Source organism: Rousettus aegyptiacus, unplaced genomic scaffold (genome assembly GCF_014176215.1).
Source record: "Rousettus aegyptiacus isolate mRouAeg1 unplaced genomic scaffold, mRouAeg1.p scaffold_m13_p_17, whole genome shotgun sequence".
Classification (NCBI taxonomy): domain Eukaryota; kingdom Metazoa; phylum Chordata; class Mammalia; order Chiroptera; family Pteropodidae; genus Rousettus; species Rousettus aegyptiacus.
The window spans coordinates 21,066,206-21,091,158 of record NW_023416292.1 but is presented as its reverse complement, the minus strand read 5'-3'; the positions used below and the strand labels follow the sequence as shown (position 1 = coordinate 21,091,158).

The 24,953-nt window shown below is 55.0% G+C and overlaps 1 protein-coding gene across 2 annotated transcripts; it reads right to left on the bottom strand.

Moving 5' to 3' along the window:
* Window positions 1-19,006: 19,006 nt before the first annotated feature.
* On the bottom strand, window positions 19,007-22,214 carry LOC107512724. 2 transcript variants are annotated; one of them, XM_016148542.2, is made up of 5 exons: window positions 22,124-22,214; window positions 21,580-22,039; window positions 20,852-21,054; window positions 19,982-20,196; window positions 19,007-19,151 (listed from the first exon to the last, which is right to left on the bottom strand). In XM_016148542.2, exons 2-5 carry the CDS (start codon window positions 21,739-21,741, stop codon window positions 19,120-19,122), a joined length of 612 nt encoding a protein of 203 aa, XP_016004028.2. In that variant the 5' UTR covers window positions 21,742-22,039; window positions 22,124-22,214; the 3' UTR covers window positions 19,007-19,119. The 2 variants fall into 2 exon arrangements, with proteins under 2 accessions (XP_016004028.2, XP_016004027.2); XM_016148541.2 differs by having other exon boundaries at window positions 19,042-19,310.
* Between the last annotated feature and the right edge of the window lie 2,739 nt (window positions 22,215-24,953).

Below are 24,953 nucleotides of genomic sequence, written 5' to 3'. Positions count from 1 at the left end.
ACTGACAAGCTGCGGGTCAAAGTAGAAAGGCCGGAAAGAGGAGTGACCTCCAGACCCGTGACGCAAGGGGCTGTTGTCTGACTCAGGGCAGAGCGGCCCAGGTCGGGGACAGAGGCTAGTAAGTGGCACATGACAGGAGTTATCCGGTTGCTCGAGGATGGCCGAGGGGAGGCGGCTTGGACGGACTTCTGATGGTTTTCGGTTTGTGCGGGGAGGGGAGAGATCAGTCCAGTAGTTCAAAGTTACAGCGAGGTGGTGTTCAGGTCAGTGTAGAAGAATTCTTCACTGACAAGCCGAGTGGTTCCCAATGGGTCACACCGTGTCGTGCGTGAGGGAGCGTCCCACCGCTGGAGGAGTTCGAACAGACGACGGACTGCAGAGGATTTCTGCGTCCAGTCGCGTCATGGAGCGGATGGGGTCTCAGGCGCCCGCCCAGTCTCAGGGGCAGGCGGGGAGGTGACGTCCAGAGCAGCAGGACACTATCGAACCCCCACCACGACCCGCGACCTTACGGCGCTCGGGTCACGTACCAGGCAACGCTCTGGACCTACCCGAAGGATAAGATAAGATTTCTTTGCCATAAGAGAAACTTGACAGCCTTGGAAAGAAAAAAAAAAAAAAATTAGATTTCTGGGTTCCTTCACATCACAACGAACGGAACTTTACGTAAGAAACGGCAAAGGCGATGTCGATTCTGCCCAGAGGGGCGACGAGGACTGTGAACTTGAGCTGAGCACGTAGAGTATTTCAGGGAAATGAGTCTTCCCTGGCGAATTGGTTCTGGAGGATTCGCCGCGTGCAGGGTGCCCAGAGGGACGGGACACGCCTGGCTCCGTGTGCGGACGCCCCTTCCCGCCCGCCCAGAGCGCGCCGGCTCAGCCGCGGAACGGCCCGAGCAGCAAAACTGCGTGGCGTGAAGAAGCACGGCCCCGTAAATACTAGCAAGGAGGATCTTGTCCCCTACGACGCCTCGTGCAGCTGAGGACAATACTCAGCGCTTGGTTCCTGGTCCTTCCCTTTGGTCTAGATTGTTCCCTGAAGCCAACATGACTGCCCGTAAACTTTCTCAGTATTGCTGCACCGAGACCAGACCTCCTGTGGGCAGTAGGAGACTTTTCCTGTCCCCATTTCTCCCATGATCCTTCAGGTTCTTCTTCTTCCCAGCCAGGCACTTTAAAGCCCCACTGCGGCCCCCCTGCCACAAACCCCCAGAGATGAACGACACCATGCCCCCCAAAACTAGAGGTAAATGTCTTCTGAGCTTCAGTGGTCAGCATTGTCTCAGGAATGCCTGCCGCGACCTTCACTGTATGGAGAAGTCAGCAAGCGGGCCTGGCCCCTCTGGGGGGACTTCGTGGTGAGGGCGTGGGGGAGGCACCTGGGCTGGCTGCTCTCCCTGGGGCCCGGGTGGTGGTGGTGGGGGGGCAGAACAAATGAAGAAATCCTAACCACTCCGCTGAAGGGCCTGGCACACGGCCATCCAGAGAAACTGCCACTTGCCGGCTTCCGCTCATGGGCCCCAAGGCCTCTGCCATCATGGAAAGTTTCTGCTCTTGTGGAAAATCTCCAGGAATGCAGAACTACAAGAGTCCTATTTGTGCCGGCCGGCGTGAAGGATGCTTGTCTGGCCGTCTGACAAGAAAGGATTTGCTGGTTCGATGACCGGATTCCCAGGGAATGATCTAACATGCGTAAGAGGAAAAACCAAACTGCTCTTCACACGATACGGGATCTGTAAAGACTGAACCCAGCAGGCGCAGCAAGCACCCCGAAGTACGAGTCCTCCTGTGCAGTGAATTTGGTGTGAAAGTGGGCTTGTGGGCAGCTTCTGGGATTCCGACAATGATTCCTTTCTTTCTTGACTTAGGTTCTGGTTATACAGGTGTGTTCAGTTTGTTAAAAAAAAAAAAATCATCGGGTTGTATATGTGGGATCTCTGCAGGTCCCCTACGTGGGTTATACGTGAATGAAAAATCACTAAAAGTTTTTTTGTTTGTGTTTTTAGTGTTGCCTGTTACCGGTGAATAGTCCGTTCATTCAGCTAGGGTCACCTCTATGTGAGTTAATTAAAGCACTTACTCGAGAGATTTAGATTTTAACACATTTTAAAATATTCAGGACATCAAAATTTTCTTCCAGTATTTTTCATGGGCTTCCTTAGCCTGGAAGTACAGGGTAAAAAAGGCAAAAAAGAAGGGGCTCTACTATACCACAGTACCTTCTCTTTATTCTTTGTAATACGTCATAATTTTAATTATATCATTGTTTGCGAAATCTGTGTGGTCACTCCCCCTCCGTCTCTCCTGCTGAATGAATCATGTGACGTGACCGAGCCGGGAGCACTGTCTGCCTTTCGTCATTCTGTCCCCGTCGTCTAGCAAGCGTCTAGTCCAGCGCAGATGCTAACTGAGCACTGAGCGAGTGAATGGACGGACGAATGTAAAATCTAGCTGGAGTTTTAGTTGGGTAAAAAGTTAGCGCATCCTTTGGGGAAACCCTGGATGACGTAAACCTGTGTCCCTGCCGGATAAAGAATGACTGAGAAAACAGGTCCTTGCCGGTGCGAGCCGCTGGAGCTCACTGTCGCGCTTTGTCCTTATCTTTGCCACATGGAATTTTTCATCTTAGTGGCACTTGCAATACCAGTGCCTCTCGTTTTAGGCGCATCAGTGAATCTTCACACTTATCCATAATAGACCTTCATGATAAGGTCACAAAGGACCTAGGGGAAGAGCACATGGAATATGAAAGTCAGAAGCTGACTCTTCAGTAACGATAAAGGGGGAAAGAACCGGCCTATGCCGAGGAGAGAAGGCGCCTGGGCAGCGCAGGACAAAGGGAGGAGGCGGACACGCCGCCGCAAGACGCAGACGCTGGGGAAGAGGAGGACGTGGCAACGAGAGCCGAGAGGGAGGCGGTGCCTTCGGCTGCCGGCCAGCCGTGGGCGCGGGGTGGAGGGCGCAGGGCCCATCTGTCGAGAAAGACGCCCGAGTTCAGATCCGGCCGAGTGCAGCACTTGGGGCAGCCTCTGCCTCGGGGTGTCCTGGGGGGTGTTGTCCTCGGTGCTCGTACCCGGTGCTGCTCTCATCTCGGACGCCCGGCCATACCCTCACCCGCCCACCAGCAGGTGCTGACCTTGCGCTGCTGGCCGCCCACCCCGGCCTCTCTGGACTCAAGGCCCAGAAGCCCCTCCCCGCTAGGTGCTCCGTCTCTCTCGCTCTTGGCCGGTCGCCCCTTCCCCATCACCCTCTGGCAAACCAGCAGCACAGCCCTGTGTCTGTCCTGGGATCCAAGCTCTTTGCTGCTCTTCGAACTTTTTCATCATGTTCTTTTTTTTTTTTAAAAAAATAACAACTTTATTAAGATATAATCCACACACCATGCAATTCACCCATGTAAATGCTACAACTCGATAGGTTTTAGTTCATGCACAGAGTTGTGCGATCATCACCATAATCAATTTTAGAACATTTTCATCATCTCGAAAAGAAACCCTGAGCCCCGAGCAGTCATCCGCATTCCTGCCCGGCCCCCAGGCCGACACGGCCACTAGTCTATTTTCTGCCTCTATAGATTTTGCCTGCTTGGGGCATTTCCTGTAAATGGAATCATACAACATGTGGTCTTTTTTTGTTCTGTTTTCAAAGTTCATCAATGCCGTAGCCCAGATCGGCATATTATTTCCTTTTATTACCAAATAATACCCCATTGAGGGGAGCTACCGCGTGTACCTGTGCGTGCATCGGCTGGTGGACATCCCGTGCGTGGGCTCCCTTTGGCCATCGTGAGTGACGTCGCTGTGGACACTCACGCGGAGTTCTTGCACGGGGCGATATAACGGGGAGGAGGTTCAGCGGTCACCTGGCCTCGTCTCCATTCAGCTCAGGGGCTGCAGGGCCCAGCAGGAGGAGGACGCGGAGAGGACGTGACAGCGTAGGACCGAACCCTGCTTTCGGCGCCAGCGCTGTCGAGAGCGCACAGCCGGGCACAACCCAGTCACGTGCCGTCACCGCTTCCAGCCCAAGCGGCTTCCTCTCCTGTTCGGGTCCTCGGTGGCCCCTGACCGGACGGATGCTTTTCTTCCGGTGCATCACCATCCCCAGAAGCAGGCCTCGCCCCCCGGCTCCCTCCAGTGCCCCGGCTCGCACCTGGCTTCCTGTGCGTGACCACGGGAGCCGACTGAACTCTCTCCCCGTCTCTGCCTCCCTGCGCGCGGGTGGGGCGGTGCGTCGCATTGCACCGCTGAAACGGGGGTTCTCCCTCCATCTCCCTGGGATCCCCATGGCCCCCCATTGCCAGCCCCACCTTCCTGCTCTTACGTTCGCCTGTTGGCCGGTGTCTGTTGGAGGCCCCTCCCTGCCTTGGCAGGTGGGAATAAAGCTGATTTCTAAACCTAAGCTTTCTTCAGGGTCCCTCACCTGCTGGCTGGCTTCCGGCTCCCCGGCTCTGAGTCACGGGTCCTCGAACCCGAGCACGCGCTCACACACGCGGCACGCGCGGACATGTTGTTGCAGCCGAATCGGTCTCCAGGGCCCCAGCTTCCGTCCGGACTCTCTCCTGGCTGGTACCGGTGAGAACATGGCTGCTCGTTCCTGGGTTTCCTGGCCCACTGACCCTCCTGGTCTGGCTGAAAAGAAAGACCCCCCTCCTGTCCCCCTCCCCACCGCCCAGTCCAATCTTACTTCAGTGCTTTGCCCCAGAATGTTTAAAACAAAACAAAAAAACCCTGCAGGACCCCAGACCACGTGAGGGTTTTAACTGTCGTGTGTGTGATCAGAAAGTGAATGTCTCCAGCGACCCAGGGAAAAGACTCTTCACCAATCAGGTGGTCCCGGTTCTCTGCTTCCTACACAACTGAAGGTGTTAGTCGATGGCTCGTTAGGAATCATTTTCAGCGAATAATAACCATGGACTGCCTCTGGCGTAACCTCTCTTTCAGGTGCATCTACTTGTTTCTGGAAATGAAGTTTCTCGGTATTTGCACCTATGGAAAAAAATAGGAATGTTGGCTTTCGCTAGCAATGAGTAATTTTCATCCAAGAATACATTAAACAAAGTGAAAAAATAACCTCTTCTGTTTCATGCAGATATACATTTGCAATTCAATTTTACTCTGTTGAATATTCATTAAAATTTGTAATATATTTGTTTTTTGACTTATTATTATTATATAGAAATACTATGGAGAATAATTCAATTTAAAATAGATTTTTTTAAATGCCTAGAGCCTAGTGCTAGTGCATAGAACAAAATTTTAAATATTTTTTAAGACAGAAAGTTATGACAGAATAATCAAAACGTTTTGAACCATAAAATTATTTTAGGTTTGTATAAAATTCTGTGGGGGGGGGAGGATGGTAAAATGAAATTTTTATTTCAGGGAGAAAAGACAATGTAAAATTTCTGACTATTAATAAGGATCTGTTGTTGCGGTTTTTGAATATTTAATCACTATAATATTAAAAGCCAAATGAAAATAGTGAAAAGGACGACATAATAATTACGTGTTTCCTGAGACTTTCCTTCACGAAAGACGCGTTTTGTTTAACTCCACTGAGGACAGTCATAGGCGTTAACACCCTCCGTTAGTCCCGGCTTCCGCCGTGTCTCGGGGTCCGCTCTGCTCCATGTTCTTTTCTCTTGAGACTATGCCCCATTTCCTTGGTTCTTCGTCTGAGGGTAACTGAACTCCGCGTGGGGCGTTATGGGTGCTATACTGGGGGAAAGATGGATTCTGTTATTTCTCTCCGTAAAGTGTCATTTCCCTTATGTTTAGCAGGTAGCGTCCCTGGCTGGCCTTGAGTGGCAGGCTTTCCCCATGTGGCCCCTCTGGTCGCCTCTCAGCCCCCCTTTGCCAGCAGCTGGCCACTCTGAGCCCCCTCTGCCCAGGTGTAGCTCAGGTGTCAGTCAGAGGTGTGGGCAGATGGCTTGAGGGGTCCTTTCTCTGAGCCTTTTCCCTTCCAGAATTTCTTCACTCTCTCTGGTATTTACGGGTTCCTGACTTCACTTTTCTCATTCTTTGGGTCTGAAAGATTGCAGGATTTGTCATACCTGCCGCTGCCGGGTGTGGACTGTTCTTAGCCCCAGCCCCAGGCCCGAGGCCCTGGAGGCAGGAACTTATTTGTATAATCTTGTCTTCCCTCTCCAGCGAGTCTGAATGCTCCTCTTTGCCCCCCGGGCCCTTCAGGTGGTGAGCTTTGTGTGTTAGGTCCAGAGTCTGCCTTTGTTTTCTGTGTGGATGGACCGAGAGGGTCTCCCAGTAGGGTCTTAGTTCATCATACCTGGAATCAGAACCTGCTTGTGTTTTCAAATGTCGACTAACATTTACGATAAGCTAGGCATGACATCCTTTGCCCAAGACAAAAAAATTTGGACATCAACCTCATAGTGTGAAAGGGTGTTCTTTTTTGTTGTTTTTTGTAACCTTGCCCTAAGGGTATCGCATCAGATCCTCTCAGACACCGGGTCCTTGCTCCAGCCACCAGCTCTGCCTGGGTTCTGACCAGTTTCATGCAGGTAAAACCTGAGGCCTCATCTCGTGCCTGTACCAAGTGCTTCTCGCCCCGTTTCCTGCCGACCACAAAGAATGAGGTGCTGTGAGACCCCACATGGAGAGCACACACGCATGACCCGGAGTCTGGGGAAGTTAACAGGCTCAGTGAACCTTTGGCAGAGGGGAGGCGGAAGCCAGAGGGCAGGTCCCCTTTCTCACGAGATGTGGGTTTCCAGCTTCGCGGAGCTGGTCCGGCAGCGTCGAGCGAGGAGTCATGCTTCGGAGAGGCGGCTCGGGAGGGCACTGTCGTGTGGGCGTCCCCTCCGTCCCTGGCCCGGCGCCTCTTGCCTCGTGCTTTGTCACCCCCCCAAGTCGGCACGTTATGCAGTAGCAGGACAGAAGCTGTTTCCTGGGGAAGCCAGATTCTGCGTTCTGGGTCACTCAGGTCAAGAAAGAAGAACATGAGCCCCGCCTTGAGCCCTGTGGACGCAGAGCCAGGAACAGGCTCGTCACGTCTGGTTTCTGTTTTCCTGAGTTCTGCCACCACTGCCGCTCCGGCCGGCGGTAGCTCTAACCAGCCTCGTCTTGCCCGGCTCTGAAAACCTAGGCGCCTGCGGGGGTCTGGGGGAGGCGGGTCAGCAGGTGCTTCCAAAATGACAGGGCTCTATCTGGAGTATGGAAGGTCAAGTTCACCTGCCCCAATGACCCTTCCATCCAGAAGGACCTGTCTATGCTCCTGAACCTTGCTGCCCACCTTGGGCGGGCTGGAGAGACTCTGTTCAGACTCCGAAACCTCGCCCCAAGCTCCTTCCCCCTCCAGCCCTCGGCGTGAGCCATCAGAAGTGCTTCGCCTGCTTAAAGACAGGTTCTAAGAACCGGTTTTATTCTTCATGACCTGCTCTAACTTTGATCCCAACGTTACACTACATGTGTGATATTTTACGCACACCTTTCCATTCGAATATTTCTCATTCCTTGCAAGGAAGGTTATTTGTGTTTCGAAGCATATGCAAAGCCTAGAAGTCAAGATCAAGATATCATCAGGTGTGGTGTCTTTCAAGGCCTCTTTCCTTGGCTTGCAGATGGCCACCTTCTTGCTGTACCCTCAGATGGCCTTTGTATTGCAAAGGAATGATGTGGTGTCTGTATACACACACACACGTATGCAGTGTGTGTATGTGTGTGTGTGTGCGTGCGTCCACGTGCGTGTGGTATGGAGTATTATTCAGCCATAAAAAATATGAAATCTTTCCATTTGGAACAACGTGGACAGAACTCGAAGGCATTACACTAAGTGAAATAAGTCAGGCAGAAAAAGATAAATACCGTATGACCTCGCTTATATGTGGAATTTAAACAAACAAACAAACAAAACTAGGCTCACAGATGCAGAGAACAGACCGGCGATCGCCAGGGGCAGGGGAGGGGGTGAGCAAGACGGGCGAAGGGGGGCGGCTGAGCCAGCTGCCAGGGAGCCAGCGAATGAGACCTGGGGCGGAGTGCCCAGTGTGGCGACTACGAGTTATTACACTGTGTTGCATATTTGAAAGCTGCTAAGACAGCAGATCTTTTTTTCAAAATGTATTTATTTAAATTAGTTTCAAGTATCCAGTACATTGGGTGGACCAGCTATATAGTTCGTAAAACGATCCCCCCAATTGCTCCCTCTCTCCCCTGGCCCTCCACCCAGCCGTCATATTAATGCTGACTGCATTCCCTCTGCCGTGCTCCCCATCCCCGTGACCAGCAATCAACTACTAATTTGTACTTCTTTAACCCTTCACCCCATTCTCCCAGCTCCCCAACCCCCACTCCCATCTGTCCATCACCAAATTGTACACTACATTTATGAGTCTGTTTTTTATTAGTTTGTTTTTTTTGTTCCTTAGATTCCTCATATAAGTGAAATCATATGGTATTTATCTTCCTCTGACTAATTTTACTCAGTATAATAATCTCTAGGTCCATTCCTGTCATTGCAAAGGGTAGATTTCATTTTTTCAATGGCTAAGTACTATTCTATTATATACATGAACCATAATTCCTTTTCCAATCATCTGTTGATGGGCATTTAGGTTGCTTCCATATCTTGGCTATTGTAAATTGTGCTGTAAGACAGCAGATCTTAAAAGTCATCATCACAAGAAAAAAATTTTTGTGACTGTTCTTGTCTAGACAAAATAAATATTTTTTCATTAAAAAAATGTCAAGGTGACAAAAGAGTGTGTTCTTGAAGGCTCGAGAACTACTCCAGATTTTAAAAAAAAGACAGCTAGTGGAATAAATAATTCTCCAGTCTGTTCTGGTTTGAAAAAAATAATGAAAACATTTAAAAATATTATCGGGAGACTTCGGGATGTTTGAACATGGTCTCAGTAGTGGATGATGTTGTTTTCCTGAACATGGTGTTTAGTTGTCGTCCTGGAGGATGACGTCCTTGCTCTCGGGAGACTTTCACTAAGATAGTAGGGATGACAATAATTGAGTTCTCTGGGAAAGGAACTCTGAGAAAAGGTCGCCCCCGAAATCATCGCTTGAATGTGCACGCGTGTGGAAAGATAAAGCAAATGTCAATACTCGGTAAATCTCGACGTAGGGCAAAGGGCCAGTGGGGGTTCGTTGTGCCGTGCTTGCAACTTTTCTGTAGGTTTGAATAATTTTTAAATTAAGAAGTTGGAAAAAAATATCGACAAATACAAAGGGCAAGTGCCGTGTACCACACACACTCATTGTTTGTATCGACACGCCGGCCGTGCGCGGGGCCTTCTTTTCTGCTGGCAAAAGCAAAGCCTCTTATTACCCACTCTAGACTAGGCTCAGTGAGATGAGACGACCTTCCCAAGGTCACAAAGGATTAAATAAAGTTAAATAAGCCAGAAAGCCAAAGGTTCCAACACCCATCGCCAAATTTCCAGAACGTTCCTGCTTCCCTGAAAATATCTCCTTCCTCTTGACTGAACAGGAAAACGCTAATGGAGGGTTCTGCTCCTTTTCACATCTGTCGCATAGATTAAAGGGCTAGTCCAGGAAAGGAACATGCAGCAAAGCGGAGCTGGGCGAGCCGGGGGGTGGGATTCAAGGTGAAACTCCCTGGCAGCTCCCTCAGGCTCCCGTGGAGCCCGGCCAGGGGGCAAGCGAGAAGAGAGATTAACGCCGCTATGAATAACCGCCGTGGGCCACCCGCTCGGGGCGGCCCGGAGCAGGGAGCTTCTCAGACGTCAGCGCAGTCCGTCTCCCTTCACGCGTGACCCGTGTGTCCTCATCCGTGAACCCCAGCAATCCTGCAGCTCTGGCCTGTGGTCAGCGCAGGCCCTTCGGGCCCAGTGCTGTGCCTCACGGTGACTTTGAAGGCATGGAGGAGAGCACACTGGGGAGGTGGCCCTGGCCAGGCCACCATGGGGCACTCTGCAGGACTGTTCTCTGCACCTGCTCGACCTCGAGGAGACGGGCTGGTGGAGGCGAGAGTGTTTCCTCACCTTCCCTCAGCGAACCAGATGCGGCTCCCACCCGGGCTCAGGGCGAGCTCTTCTCTCTGCTTCTTCTGGTCAGAGGTGACCACTTTCTAGCTGTGCGTTTGCAGCTCGTGGCGTATGTTTTTTTTTGTTTTTTTGTTTCTTTTTTTTTTTTATGTGTCATATACATCGCATACCAGTTTTGGAAAATCTGTTAGCATTTTCCGGCTAGCCTTCCTATTCTGGGAGAGACCCCCTGCTGTCCTAGGAACAGAGTCCGGTCTCTGCCGAGTTTTTGCAAGGGCAAGGTCTTATCAGAAACAGGGCGCCTGGGATAGCCCCAGAACCCCCTCCTTGGGGACGCACGTCGCAGGGGGGATGGTGGCGCTGTGGGAGCTGATAGAGGCTCGGGAAAGGTGGCTCAGTAGAGGAATCTCCGACCCGTAAGAGCCCACGGCATTTTGCGTGGCCGACACACTGCGTGGCAGTTCTCCTCTTGCTTCTGCCTCGGGGAGGAAAGTTAGACCCAGGAATGAGAAGAGGGTGGCCTGGTCTGCCCCCTCTCCCCACTTCCGCCCTGCACGATCCCCGCTGTGGGAACACAAGACTTAGGGCCATGTCACAGCCCCCGTCACGCAGGGACGCGAGCCCAGCTCCGCCGAAGCGTAGCTTGTGTCTCCTCATTAAGTCAGGGCGAGAGGGAAAATACTAAATCAAAGCCTATGGCTCTTTGCATCTTAATTCTAGAAATAACTTTATTTTCATCTCCTGTGGTGAGCGAGGCAGGTGTAGAGACACAGAAATAAGAAACTCACGGTCCTTCTCTCTCTCTGGAGAATGGAGATGAAACTTGATTGAAGCCATAAACCCTTAGAAAAGGAGAAATGGACAGTCCAGGAAGATGAGGATGTAGTTCACAATGCCTTCGGCTAGCTGGTTACAGATGGGTTAGCTCTCCTGCTGCTTGCTGTCATCAGAGTTAAGGTACCAGTAGACTCTGGAACTGTCAGAATTAGAAACTGACCCTCCTCATGCTTCAGGCTGTAGAGGAAAAGCAAAAATCCAGGCATCTGGTAGGCGGGTCGATTGTTCCACCGATAAGAAAGAGATTCCTCTCGCCAACCAAACGGGCAACGTATTTCTTACTGCTTTGACTCCTCCTGGCCCCAGACCACTAAACGGCTCAGTGACTTCTAGTCCTTTCCGCGTGTCTTAAATGCCCATTATTCTCTCTAATTAGTTAACATTTTAATTCAGTTTGAACATCAGGCAGTGTTGGCAAAAAAATTTTTAAATGAGATACAAAATAGATTTTCCACTGAAATCTAATTCTCCTTTTTTCTTGCTTTGATTTTCCGAGCGTCAGGTGAGCTTGACGAATAGAACAGCAGGTGTCTCTGGCCAAGCAGCTTCCAACCACAGTGAGTGGCGTGTAGACCCGAGTTTCTCTACAGATGAGCAGATGGGACTTCAGAAACTTATTAATTGCTTCCTTTGTTTGCATGCAGCGAAGCTACATAGTAACCAACGTGCACATACAATGTAGCTCATGTGGTGAGCCTTCCGGAGCCTCACTCTGCGTGTGATTGTATGTGGTTTTTGATTGCACAAAGCAGGACCCCTTTGGGAACTCAAGACATCCCCCAAGACCCGCCTCTTCGTCCTGATAGCCCACAAAGGTCCGCACCTGCGTCTGATGCACACGGCCTGTGTTCCTTTGTAAGGTGACAGGAAGATCACCATTATCTGCCGTCCCTGCCTTAGTTCAATTAAGCATCTTTATTTAAAATGAAATTACCTATGTCCTTTGGGCCGTAGGGGGTGTTCTCTATTTCAAAATTAAGGTGCACGATTCTTACTGTGGCTCCCCCTCCCCGCTGATTCGACACAGCCAAACGATGAATATGTATACTTACTTTTTAATCCCATTTGAAACACTCACTTGAAAACACACAAACCTGTGACTCACTGCAGGCGCACAGGGAAAGGCCTCGTGTGACCCTGGTTGTCGGCGCTAGGCTGGGATTGTGTCTTCAGGCGCGGGGCTGTGCAGACCACGGCACGTGCGGCAGATCCGTCCGTGGCTCAGTTGGGCGCCTTGCGAAGTTTCCCCCTTTGTGGGAGACACATGCTCACTGTCTTCCTCCGCCGCCCTCTTCAGCCACGGTGCTGTCCTCGGCCCACGACGGGTGGCCCTGACGCATGTGAGTTCGCGCCCAGGAGGAGCGGGAAAGCCTGCGGGGGGAGGCGGCTCTGCGGGCAGCACGTCCATTGGCCTGAGACCAGCGCGAGGCAGGCCACCTGTCGTGCGGCATCCGGTCTCCCCAAGACGGAGCCCGCTGAGCTCAGGGCGCCGGGGATCAAACCCCGACTCCCAGTGGGACGTTGGTGCGAAACGGGGATGATGGCAGCTCGGCGGTGATGAGTGGTCAGTGAGCCAGCACGTAAACTCTCAGGGCCCCCGGCCCTGACCCTGGCGGGCGGACGCCCTGCCGTCTCGCCGAGGCCGACAGGTCAGGGACGTCAGCCCGAGCAGAGGCGCGCGCATGCGGCACGTCGGGTTCCGCGGGCAGACAACGCCTTTCTGGCTTTTTAGACGTGATCTTTCGATGCCCTGGGCTCGCGTAGTCATGGGAACATGAAGAGTGGGGCGTGAAAACAGACTCAGGAGCTGTTTGCGCAGGTATTGGGCGCCTTTGCCGCGGCCGGGGACTGCTGTGTTGTTTTGCGTGCTCGTGAATGTTTCGTCACGAGGCGACTGGTGCCGCAGGGGGCGTGGGGGCCGCCGTGCGCCCCGCGAAGGGCCACCGCTCCGAGGTATCTGGTGACTTAAACGGAAGAATGTCTCTGCCATTCCTTGTCTTCGCTCCCCACGCGTACACCCGGAGCTCATCAGGTCAGGCGAGAGATGCGGAAGGGAGAAGCAGAATGCAAACAGTTGGCTGTTGTCACTGTGCACACCGAGCCCCATGTGTACATGATCTATTTTAAGCCTCAACACAGTCCATAAAGGCCTCTTGTTGACCATTAGCCTGTTTTATGGAGGAGAGCTCTAGAGTCAGCAGCTGTCACCGGCTCCCACTCAGCCGCCCAGCCGGTGTTCCGGGCACACCCGTTTCAGGATGTACGTACAGCTGTCACTGCCATGCAAACCTCCTCCCACAGGGACAGGCCTGGGGCTTCCCCTAGACCTTCCCTCCCGGATGTGGGTGCCACCCCCTTCCAGGTGACAGGTGCCCTGAAAGTTTGCCGGGCAATCGGATGAGAAGGGGGAATGGAACAGGGACCGAGAACAGCCGTGGCATCGGAGTCGGCCCCGGCCGGGCCGTGGGTGGGGCACCAGGGGGACGGGGCCCAGGGCTGTGCCGGGCTCACGGGAGCAGGGACAGGCCGGGACCGCGGACCCGGGCCGGCAGGCTGAGCTGCGTGCGCCCCACGAGTACGCCCAGGACCTAGGCGGCAGCTCTCATCGTGGGCCACACCTGCCTCTCTGAGCAGCGACTTCCTGACACCTGAGGTCTTTCCCACTGTCCTTTCAGAGCCCAGATGCTCTCGGAGCGCCCCGCCCCCGCGTGGCCTTCCGTGTGCCTTGGGAATGCTGCCTGGCTCGAGCTGCGCCGGACACGGCCGGGCTCGGGGCCCAGAGGGACCAGGACGGGCTGAGTCGTTGTCCTCCCTGCACTCACAGACTTCATCACAATGAACCTGGGGGCTGGGGGCAGGACAAGCCTACCCAGGACAAGGTCAAGGTCGTCCCGACTTGTCCTTTCACACTTGATTAGAGCCCAGGCTGTCCGCTGGTCCCTGGTGTTGAGCAGTAGCCCAGGCAAGTCGCTTGGGCTCTCAGCTGTGAAGACTCAACCCCTTCAGAGTCACCTAGGCAACCTGGAAATTCACCTACACAGATCTCACCTGAGGCAGGAATGTGTCAGCACCACCTGCCTGGAGCCTCCAGCCGGAGGCTTGGGAGGGAGAGGAAGTGGCTCCAGACTCCGGTGGTACTTCCTCTGGCTCAGCCCCTTTCACGTGTGTGACAGGCCCCAGGGCTTCTGCCAGCGCTGCCCACGAGCTCCGGGAATGAGCTGCCCGCCTGCCGGGGCCCCGTGGGGCGCACTGCCCGGCCTCGGGGCACGATGGCTTTCCCTTGAAAATGTACTGGGCGGGGGGAGTTAAATAATCTACCTGGAAAAAAATAATAATAATTTACCTGGAAAGGAGGTAAAGTATTAAGTGTGAAAAAAAATGTCAGGAAATAGAATGAAAAACATACGTGAATCTCAGCGATAAAGACGCAGGAAGCCAAGTGTGTTTCCGCTCTCTGGCCGGCAGCCTCAGGCACTGCCCGGTCCCAGGGGGATCCCTCTCTCTCCTGCCTGGCTTTGTGCACTGCCCTGAAAAGCGGTCACCTGCCTCAGCAGGGTGTCTAACAGGTCCACGTGGCCCTTGGAGCCCAACCCAGATCGCTCGTGCGAAGATGGCCCCTGGCTCACGATGCTTCGCCTTGATGCTTTTTTCTGTTGTCGTTGACTTTGCTTCCTTGGGAAAGCTACGTGCGTTCAGAAGAAATCGTGCTCTGATCTGGAGTGCGGACCTTCTCCGGGACTGTGTGTTCGACGTTCTCTCGTGATGCGAGGCGGGGGCGGGGGGGGGGGGCAGCTCCCCGTCAGCAGGCGGCGCGGCAGGGCTCCGCCGCGGCAGGGCTCCGCGCGGCCTGCGTGGCCAGCTCCTGTTGGCTACGGTGCGTCATGTTTTCACATCCCTTCGCGTTTACAAAACACTCATCTGGTGAGAAGAGGGGGGAGGTGATGGCCCCCGGCACGAGCCTCAGGGTGATTGGCAGCCGTGGGCTGGCGTGAGCGCTCTGAGCACGTTTCGCTGAGCTGTGACGGTCCGCAGGCTCGGTGGATTACATGCGTTTTCTCCTTATGACATTTTCCAACTTACAAAGGGATTAGCAAGGGTAACCCCATCGTAAGTCAAGGAGCATCTGTGTTTCATGTCATTTGATTCCCTTCGACAGCCTCGTACGTAGACACTAAACTCATCTTGTGGGTGAGGAAACTTTGATTCACAGAGGTTACCTCGTGTGGCGTCGCACAGCCAGCGGGGGCGGGGAGGGCCCACACTCAGAGGTCTGGCCGCTCCGACAGCTGCACACCCCGGGCCACAACCTTCTCCTGAGTGTCCCGCTTCCCGCCTGGGAGCGGGGAGAACCCGTGGACTCCCCGCCTCTGGAAGCCGGGGGCCCTCCTGGGGGAGTGCCCCCGTGTCAAATAAAATAGGGCGCAGCAGAAAGATCCCAGCGGTGCCCCGGGAGGACGCCGAGGGCTCCGCCACCCACGCCCGCGGCTGGAGAAGAGTGTGGCTGTGGGTGCCGGGTGTGGCTGTCTCACATTCTCTCCCGGCGTCAGCCGGGGGGACGACACACTTTCCTGTCTTTGTCTTCGGTCAGATTTGCACTCAGATGGCCAGTGAGGTGTTGGCATGTGGGGAACATAGGAATCCGGAAGTGAGGGCTGAGCCCCCTTTGGAGGAGGCCGCCCTGAAATGCGAGGTCTGAGGGGCAGGCGGCTTGCTGCTCGGGACGGCCAGCGGCCGAGCTCAGCCATTAAAGATCCCTCACGGAAACCGGAAACGCGCCCGCTTCTGGTTGGCATTTCCAAGATGCCGCGAGGTGAGCAGGAAGCACAGCAACATTGAACCCCAGGCCCAAGGCCCAGGAAGCGTGAGGCAGGTCGGGCGCGCTGAGGTCAGAGCAGGTGAGGTCATCCACCTGTCTTGTGTAATGGCTATGCAAAGCCCTAGGAATTTACGCGGCAGTGCCCCGGCCCGTGGGATGAAGGGCTGAATCACAGGCGAAGAGGGCGCGGGCTCCGCCCAGTCCGCCAGCCCTGCTTCTGGGCCCCGAGGTCACCCGCCGAGTCCAGGGAGGATCTGTGGGACCACCACGTTCTGGAACGTGCCACTCGGATTTTCTCTGACGGCAGGCCAAACCCTCGGTGGCCTCCACGGGGATGGTTGGGATCTTTCTGATGGGCTTTATTTTGTCAGGCAAAATGCCGCTCCCCCAGGCAAAGCAGGGTCGACCAGCTGGAGCGAGACAATGCTGGCTCGGTCCACCAGGTCCTCCTTGTTCATTTGAGTAGAATAAGGTCACGTGCCTTTCTCAAGGTGACGGGCCCAGACTCTGAGTTCTAGCGTGCCAGCCTACATCCCCAGAGGCGCCGGAGCCCGGGCACCCCGGCATTCTCTGACCTGTTGTTCTTCCTCATTCATGGCTGGCATTCAAAAGGGGCAGTATGACATTGGGGACAGGCCCCAGGATCCCCCATGAGGAAAGCACAGGGCGGCTGGGGACAGGCCAGCCCAGCAGGCTGCTCGATCTCGGCGTCTGGGATCATGGTGGGGAGGGGACCGGCAGCTCCTAGGAGAATCTCAGCATCCTGCTCAGTTGCTCGTGTGGCCCGGACTCACTCATCACTCATCGATGACCCCTCTAAATTCTCATCCACTGATGCATTTGACTCTGTGTGCGCTACATCAATTGGAAACCGAAAACAGAGGTGATAGTACGCCTTTCGGCTCGCTGTTACGGCATCGTTCCAATGCGTCTTCTTGCCACCACTACCGCGAAGTCCTTTAAAGCCTTTGAGGACTAGGAGCACGCCCATGCTTCTGCGGCTCCCACCACACCCATCACCCTGCTGAGCGTGGGGTCCATGCTTAGTCACTGCGGACTTCTTTGGACCCATCTCACTCTGGCTGGGCCACTAGAGGAAGCTCAGCAGGAGGCGAGTCCTATCTGAAGATCTCACAACCACTCCAATGAGAACTTCCCTTTAAAACATTCTTTCTGCAAGTTCTCCTTTGAAGGTCATTTCCTTGTATTCATAGTGCCGTCCCAGAATTGTGGATCCCATCCTTGACGTCGGCAATTTGCAGCCAGGCACAGAGGTCTCAGAGGAGAGCAGAGTCTCCTCCCCTGTCGCTCTCCCCTCCAGCACCCTCCCCTTCCCTCTGGAAGTGGCGCCGCGCAGTGTCTGAGAGGGAGTTGTCACCACGTGTTGCCTTCCTGTGACTTCTCACTGCACTTGGAATAAAATCCGAGCCCCCCCCCCCCACAGCTCCTGCCCACTTCTCTCATCTCGTTTCCTGATGCGCTCCTTCCCCCAGTGTTCCACGGGACCCTAAGGAATTTCTCGGTCCCCCAAGTCTCTCCTCACCAGCATCTCAGAGGAAAGCGTTTTGCCACCTGAAAAGGCCGCCCCGGTTAATTCTTCAAGCTTCACATCCTGATTTAAACATGACCTTCTTCCCGGACCGTAAAAATGTAGTAGGTTTGCCCCCTACCTTCGTCTCTTTTCTATTTTCTACATTTATCCTCTGTGGCATCAATTTGAATTCATAATGGAATATTTTGTTGCTTTCCCAGCATCCCTCGGCAGACTGAAACCCCAAGAGTGTGGACCGTGGGAAGGCCTCTGGCTCCCCTTCCTGTTTTCCCGTCTCTGGTCCTTCGTAGAGGCTGGGAAGCTTTTTCTTCCAATCAGAAGTGTGTAGAAACATCTAGCGACTCAGATCAGTTAGTTTGGCAGGGGAGGGAGTTCACAGGTTCCCACCAGAAGGATAAGCTGTGAACTCTACCGGGAATGAAGAAAAATGTACGCTGTGCGGGGAGGTGTCCTGATGAGCCCCAGGGCCCAGCTCCAGGCAGAACCATGCCCGCCCCCCCCTCCAAGAAACTACTCGAGAGCTGCCTGTAGCTCCTTGAGGGACAGGTTGTAACCTCCGCCAGATGTGGGCCATCTGCTGAAAGGGAAAAGTGTTTCGTTCTCCACTCACAGAACGCTTCTGTACTCCAGATGTGTACTCCGGGGGTCCCCACACCAGGCCATGCTCCAACACCAGCTGGCTGTCCTGCAAGTCGACTCAATTCTGACACTGTCTCCCTGGAGGTAGCACCAGATCGCACAGGTCGAGGGCTCAGTTCCGCAGGGCCGTGGCCACTCCAGGTGCCGTTCGCGGGTCCCGGGTGGCCCCTGTGCGTCTCACTGACCAGCCGTGGTCTCCTCCTCAGGTCTGAGAGTGTGCTGGAGTGGCTCACAGAGCTCAGGAACGCAGGTCCCTGTGGCCGACTTATCACACAGGGTGCTGAGGTTACACACGCTCATGTAAGAGACATGCAGGGTCCCTGTCCCTTGTCTGCCGACCCGGAAGCTCTCGGAACCCGCACCCAGGGCTGTTTAAGAGGCTTCGCTCCGCAGGACGGATCTAAGTCAGCTGCGTTGAGTCATTGCACCCCCAGCCCCCCTCTTCTCCGCAGAGACGGGAGGGGGCTGGGAGCGCCAACCCTCTAACCTCTGGGCTGGAGCCCTTGGCACTCAGCCCCCATTGTATGTTTATCCAGGACTTTCCAGAACCTGGCCATTCACAAACTCAGGTGTGGCTGAAAGGGGCTCGTCCCGAATAACAAAAGACTCTTTCATCTTTATCACTCCCATCGCTCAGGAAAAGCCCAGGGGTTAAGAACTCTGGCCAGGGAGGGGGCGAAGGCCAAGCACAGATGCAGGGCGTTTCCTACTATATAGATCCCCATGTCGCAAGACTGATATCAGCTACGTGGCTTTTAAATGGAGGACCCGCCTGGCAGAAGGGATGCGTGGTGTCCCTCTGGAGAGCGAGCTGCAGACCAGGCGCCCAGCCTCCCTGCAGGTCCGGGGAAGGCCAAGACGAAGCCGGGCGCCAGGCAGCCCCCCTGTCACTTACTGGCTGCTGGTGGTGGCCTCGATTAGATTACATGATTAAGGAGATTTACCCCTTGGTTCGGGCGTAATTTTCCAGGGGATTCTAACCCCAGGCATCCCAGGACCCGGTGTCCTCCGTGGACCTCAGCCCGGCGCACGTGGATGGGGGGAAGCTGCTGCCCCACCGGTGCCCCCGCCGCCGAGTTCTCTGCTCCCGGCCGCGGCAGGCGCAGCGGCCCCCGGCACCACCAGCGGGGCCGCACGGGTCCTGGCGGGGACGTGTCCCACGGCGGGCGGGCGGCCCATCCGCTGCCCTATCTCATCTGCCTGAAGAGCCTAGTGTTTGCATACGAGATTTACTCAGAAATTAATAAGTAGTTAGACTCTGTATTCACCTCTTACCTGGCGTGCCGGAGCGATCTGGGGAGAGTTACTGAGCCTCTGGATGCCTCGGTCTCTCATCTGTAAAACAGGGGTACCGTTTCAGTATCTGTCTCGTGGAGCCGAGTCAGCCGACGGCCGAGCTCTTGCACGTGAAGCACATGGACGTGCTTAGCAACGAGGCGTGCTCGGTCGGTGCTCGCCAGTGGTGCCATGACATCGGGCTCCTGCAGTCAGCTCCTGGAAGGCAGGAAGCTGAACTCATTCGTTCATTCCGGGGTCCGCGGGCCTGACCGACTTGGGAGCGGAGCCAGCCCCGCCCCTGGCGCGCACCATCTGGGCCCCCAGATGCTGCCCTCGCTCGCTCCGGCCTCCAGGGTACGAATCACACGGCGGCGGCCGAGCCGCGGTTTCCTGGAGGCGCAGCTTAGCTCCTTCCCCTGTATGCCCCCGCCCGTGGGCGCACACATAGTAGGCGCTTGCTAGCTCTTCACAGCCCTCAACTGACCACATTGCGTCATCCCGAAAACAAGGACACCACACGGGGCGTGTGTACGAGCAGCCGCGTGCGCGCACCGACAGACTCCAGCAGCACCGTCGCGTAGCATGGGAGGACGCGTCGGAGCCAGCAGAGCCCTGGCACGGGGACCGACAGGCAAAGGGCGCGGGGTGGTCACGCGACAGCCGGGCTGGGCCGAGACTGTGTGGGCGGAGGCCTCGTGTGCCTCCCCAGGGCTGCGCGCACTGCCTGGCACGTGCCCCGCGCTGATGCGCCTGTCAGACCGATGGCTGCACTCCCAGCGGAGACTCGGACCCGGATCCCCCCCCCCCCCCCCCGGTGCCCGGCGCAGGCTTGTCGGGCTGCCCCCACCCGCCCCCTCCACCTGCTCCCCATCCTCGCTAGATCTCACCTCCGTCTTCGATCAGCAAGACGAGGGTCACAGTTCGAAATCCCATTTGTGCAAAAATAGCCACAAGCGGGTAATGCTCCCTTGGCTGGAATCTCTGCTCGGGGCGCAGAAGCACGACGACCCCTGCCTCCGGTCCGGTGGGAGAGGACCCTTCTCTGCTCCGTCCTGTTTTCTTTTTTGAACCAGCTCCACCTGAAGTCCCAGGGCTCCGGGGACTATTAGCAGAGACAGACCAGACGGGCCGGAAGTGCCAGTCAGACGCGGCCGCCTCCCTTCCCGTCCTGCGTGGGAGAGGAAGGAGCTTGGCTTGGCTTTCCCAACCGTCACTGTCCCCTTTCCAAACACGTGCTGAGTGAGACGCTTTGCACAGCGGAGGCGAGGCGAGGTAGCCACAGGCGGCTGGAGCGTGAGGGCGTCTGCGTTTCCCGAGCGGGAGGTAGGGCGGGCTGGGAGGTGAGGCCGTTGACTTAGACTTTGCGTGTCGCTCTCGCCTGTCCTCCGGCTTCCTCCCTCAGCCCGGGACCGGCTTGGGCCTCGCACGCTGTCGACAGTCCGCACCCCTCCACCACACGCCCCCTCCACCCCCCGTCTCATCGGCCAGAGGAGAGTCACCCTCTGGGTTTGAGGGAAGCCCAAGTTCCCAAAAAGAACGTAACCCCTGAGGGGAGAGCCCCTGGAATCGAGGTTTGTCTGAGGGAGAAGGTGGGCCCCACTCACCTGTCTCAGGAAGGAGCGAGTGAAATCCCAATTTGATGCTTAGGCGAATCAAACCATTGTAAGGGTCCTGCTTACTCGGCGTGGCCACCTGGTCCAAGAGGCAAAGCCCTTCCTTCCCAAGGGGTTTACTCAGAGCAGCTGGGCCATCCTTACCTGTGCAGGCCGAAACAGCAGCCCGGCTCCGCCGACGCCTTCCTCACGCAGAGTGGGAGAGCCCACTCGCCGTGACCTCCTCCCGCGCCGAGCCACCAGTCCAGGGGGCGTGTGCGTCCCGATTCCCGACGAACGTCCGGGCTGGGGTGGCCACATCTGGCCTCGGTTTCAGTCTCTGTAACGAAGTCTGGAGAATCCAACACCTGTTTTCATGGACAAGAAATATAATTCGCAACTTCAGCGGAGATTCTGCTGGGCGTTTTGTAAAGGTTCTTCCGGAAAAACTTAAAATCTTCTAATTCCTTGTGGGGGGGAAATATATATAATATAATATATATATATATACATATAACTACATATATATGTGTGTGTGTATATATCTATATCTATATCTATCTATCTATCTATCTATCTATCTATCTATCTATCTATCTATCTATATATTACTTTTACAAAGAGAAATAAGTCAAAGTCTGTTTGGCCCTGTAGCTGTATAACTGGGTGACTGTAAATTTTCCTCCCTGAGGTTTATATTCAGCATGAAACTTTGACGGTCGAGTTGCCGCTTCCCTTCGCCGTCGGTCGCCCGTCTCCCTCGTTCGCGCTCAGGGGTCTGGCAGGGCCCATGGGCGCTGCATGCTCAGGTCTCTGTCTTGGCATGCTCGGACCCCACCGAGCGCTCCCTCGCCCTAAGGCACGCCTCCCGCCGGCCACGGGCCTCCACCCACCGCGAACGCAAAGGAGCCCAGGGCGTCCTTGGCAGCCGACGCCGGCTCTGTCCACGCCGGGAAATCTCTTCTCTGCTTCTCTGCAGAGAGGGCTGAGTGCACTCTGCTTCCAGCCACAGAGGGAAACTTCTTCTGGGCGAGTCTGGAAGAGAAGCGGGTCATGGAGGTGCAGAGTAAAGTTATACAGAGCGCCCCCCGCCGCCCACGGAAAGTAGCCAGGAGTTTTCAGAGGGCTGGCCTGCCGGCCAAGCACGGTCTCCCCCGCTGTGCCCTGTCGAAGGGACCGAGGCTTCCCCGTAGCGGGGCTTGGGGAGCAGCAGAGGGATGACGTAAGCGAAGCTTCAAGGGGACCGAGTTTCAGCTGCCCCTGCCAGGCAGGAGTTCGCGTCCTTGAGCAGGTGTCCTCCTGTGGTGCGTGGTCTCGGCTGTGTGTGGCCGCTGCACACCCAGGACCTGGGGACTGAGATGAGGGAAGAGAGGAAGCGTCACACGGGGTTTGAAGACGGAGCAGGCTACTGGGGTTAGCATTCCCGCTCCCACTCACCAACGACGTGGCTTGCGTGAGTCGACACCCCGAAGCCACCACCCACTGATCTCTGAAATGGGAGAAATAGCAGCCGCCTCACCAAACTGTCGGGCGGAATGCGGCAGGGCGAGCCCGTAGAGGGGTGGGATGCGGGAGGGAGGCGTGGATGGGTTGCCGCGGCAACAGTAGCACCCACGAGGGCGGTTATTAGTGAGATGGATGACTGCGCAGAAGAGTCCAGTCTCAGGAGGGCTTGGCTCCGCGCGTCTGTGTGGTAGGGAGGGGGAGCAGAGGTGTGGGGGAGAAGCTGGGGGGGCAGGCCCGCGGGTCCCTGGGGAGCGGGAGGAGTGCTGGGTGGGGCCAGCAGTGGACTGGACTAGAGGTGGCAGGGAGGGTGGGGGAACAGCCGCCTGACGTGGCCGAACTAAGTCCACCTTAAAGTGAGTCATCCTTCTCCCGCCGGAAACGTCGGTTGCCTCCTCTCAGGAGCCGTCTCCCCAGACACTGGGCCTTACACTGGGAGTCACAGCGGCCCGGCCGCCCGGCCGCGGCCCGAGGCGCACGGCGTGCTGCAGGGCGCAGTCTCCGCTCCTGGGAAAAGTCCACTGAAAAATAGGACCCGCTCCGAGCTGGGCCCGCAGCCGGGCTGGAGTCACAGAGCCGCTGAGCGGTGGCGCCCTTCCGGAAAGACACCGGCCGGCGCTTTGCGGACTGTGAGGCTCGACTCGCCGGGAGGGTGTCCCCTCATCTTAGGGAGAAGAGTGCTCGGCGCAGTCGGGAGGGGATCGGAGGGTGTTCCTCCTCCCTTAACAAATATGCACGCAGGCCCTGGGGTCTGTCGATGTGAGCAGCCCTCGGTGAAGAGATGGTCACTCAGGAAAAGGTTGTAGTGAAATCACTTATCAGGGGGAAATAGCCCTATTCCTCATTACGCATCGATACAGAAAACATTTTCTGGCTGGATTAAGGATTTAATAGTTGTAAAAAGAAAGGAAGAAAGAGAAGCAGCAGTAGCTGTGTAAACGAGCCTGAAGGAGATGTCTGCGTGCGTTTAACTGATCCTGGGGTAGAGTGGCGAGATCGCGCTGCGGCCACCTACGGCCACGACGTGTCTCCCCGGAAGCCCGCTGAGCCTGGGCAGGTCTGGCCGATGGCGCCGCTGAGGGCCAAGGCCGAGGCGCGAGAGGTCGGACGAGCCCCGCGTGGCCGCTGGACTCTCAGCTCTGCTGTGGTGAGCCGTCACGTGAGAATTATAATGGCGCTGCCACACGGGACAGGCCTCGCGGAAGCTCTAGTGGACGGTCCCTGCTGAGGGTGGCCTTCCAGTTGTCCCCACAAGGCTCCAGCCACGTGGCACCACCCTGGACCCTCCTGGTCGGCCAGCTGATCAACGCTGAGTGACTCCCGTCCACAGCAGGTGGAGCAGAAGGGTCGCGAGCTGAGCCCCTGCAAGTCCCTGACCTACAAAAATGCTAGTGTAACACGAATGTTGTTTTAAGCTGTTAATTTTGGGGGCATTTGTGATGGGTAGAGAAGGACCTTCTGAGCACAAAGCCTTGGTAGGAATAAAGCAAAGGAAAGGCATGTTCGAAATTGTGAACTGCGCCTTGTCAATCATGACCATATTAAAAGGCAATGACACACTAGGAAGCATCCTTGTAACACACACATCTAACCGATAAACCATTAGGAAGAAAATTGCGACAGGAAAAAATGTGCAAGCAACAAAAGGTAGTTATCAGACAAAAAAACTTAAAAAGCAAAAAAGAGATGTCGAATCAATTAGAAATAAAATAAATGCAGATTAGATGACAGTGAGATGCCTGTGTCCTTGTTAGATTTGCAGCGAGTTTTCAAATAACACCGCGTTTGCCTACCAGACGATGACTGATAGTCTTTCTGGAGAACAAGTCGGTGTTATCAACCAAAAGTCTTACACGCCCTATGTTTACGACTTCTGACTTCTGGGAATTAGTAGTTGTGTGGTCAAGAGTTCTCATCAAGTCATTTATAATAATGAGAAATCATAAACAAAATGAGAATTTTTGCTAAATTTCAAAGAATTGAAAACAGTGAAGTTATCAAAATCATACTTTCCAAATTATCCAGTGACCAGGGAACCAGGGAATACATTTACGACAGAACTGAAGTGGCAGGCCCCGGGTGGGGGGTGAGGGGGCGGAGGGAGGCGATGGGTGGGGTAAGTTAAAAGTGCTCCGGAAGAACAGCCACACCTTTGTTTATGTAGATGGGTGGCTATGCAGATGAGAAGACTGGAGGGATTCCCACCCAAATAGGAAAGGTGGCCCAGGCAAAGGCTGTTAGGGAAGGGTCATCTCCTTCTTTCTCCTTGTCTGAGTTTTTCTAACTTCCCAACAGAAAACTGTATTTATTTTAGAATCGGAAAAAACATCCTTCTTCTAAGTAGGTAATTTTTTAAAAATTCCAAAGTAGCACCTCCTGCAAAGTGGACCCCAGGGTCTTTCCCGTCCTAAGAGGTCCTCTTAGAGGCCAGGCTGTCCCCTGAGAGGCCTGGCTTCCCGGCTGTCCGGGAACCCCAAGAGGGCAGGGCTGTCTCTCTGTCACCCCTCCCCTCTCCCCTCCGCACCTCACCCCCACAGGCATCAGGCACACTAGCAAACACTTCTATTCACTTCTGCGAACTGGAAATCACAGACTGACAGCCCCGGGCCACGTAGGGTCTACAGGTCACTGTTCTTTGACACCCCTCCTCAAAAAGGTGTTAATTTTATTGTAAACTTACAGGAAGTGAGATTAGACATGCTTTTCCCTTTTGGTCACACTGAGTACAAGGAGAAACCCCGGGCATTAGGTATAAAACAGAAGA

Coding starts and splice junctions, on each gene's coding strand:
- LOC107512724 (XM_016148541.2), bottom strand. CDS start 21,741: ATGACCCGCTTCTCTTCCAGACTCGCCCAGAAGAAGTTTCCCTCTGTG. Junction 21,055..21,579: donor TGGGCTCCTTTGCGTTCGCG/GTGGGTGGAGGC, acceptor CCATGAAAACAG/GTGTTGGATTCTCCAGACTT. Junction 20,197..20,851: donor TGCTGTTTCGGCCTGCACAG/GTAAGGATGGCC, acceptor CTCTGCTAATAG/TCCCCGGAGCCCTGGGACTT.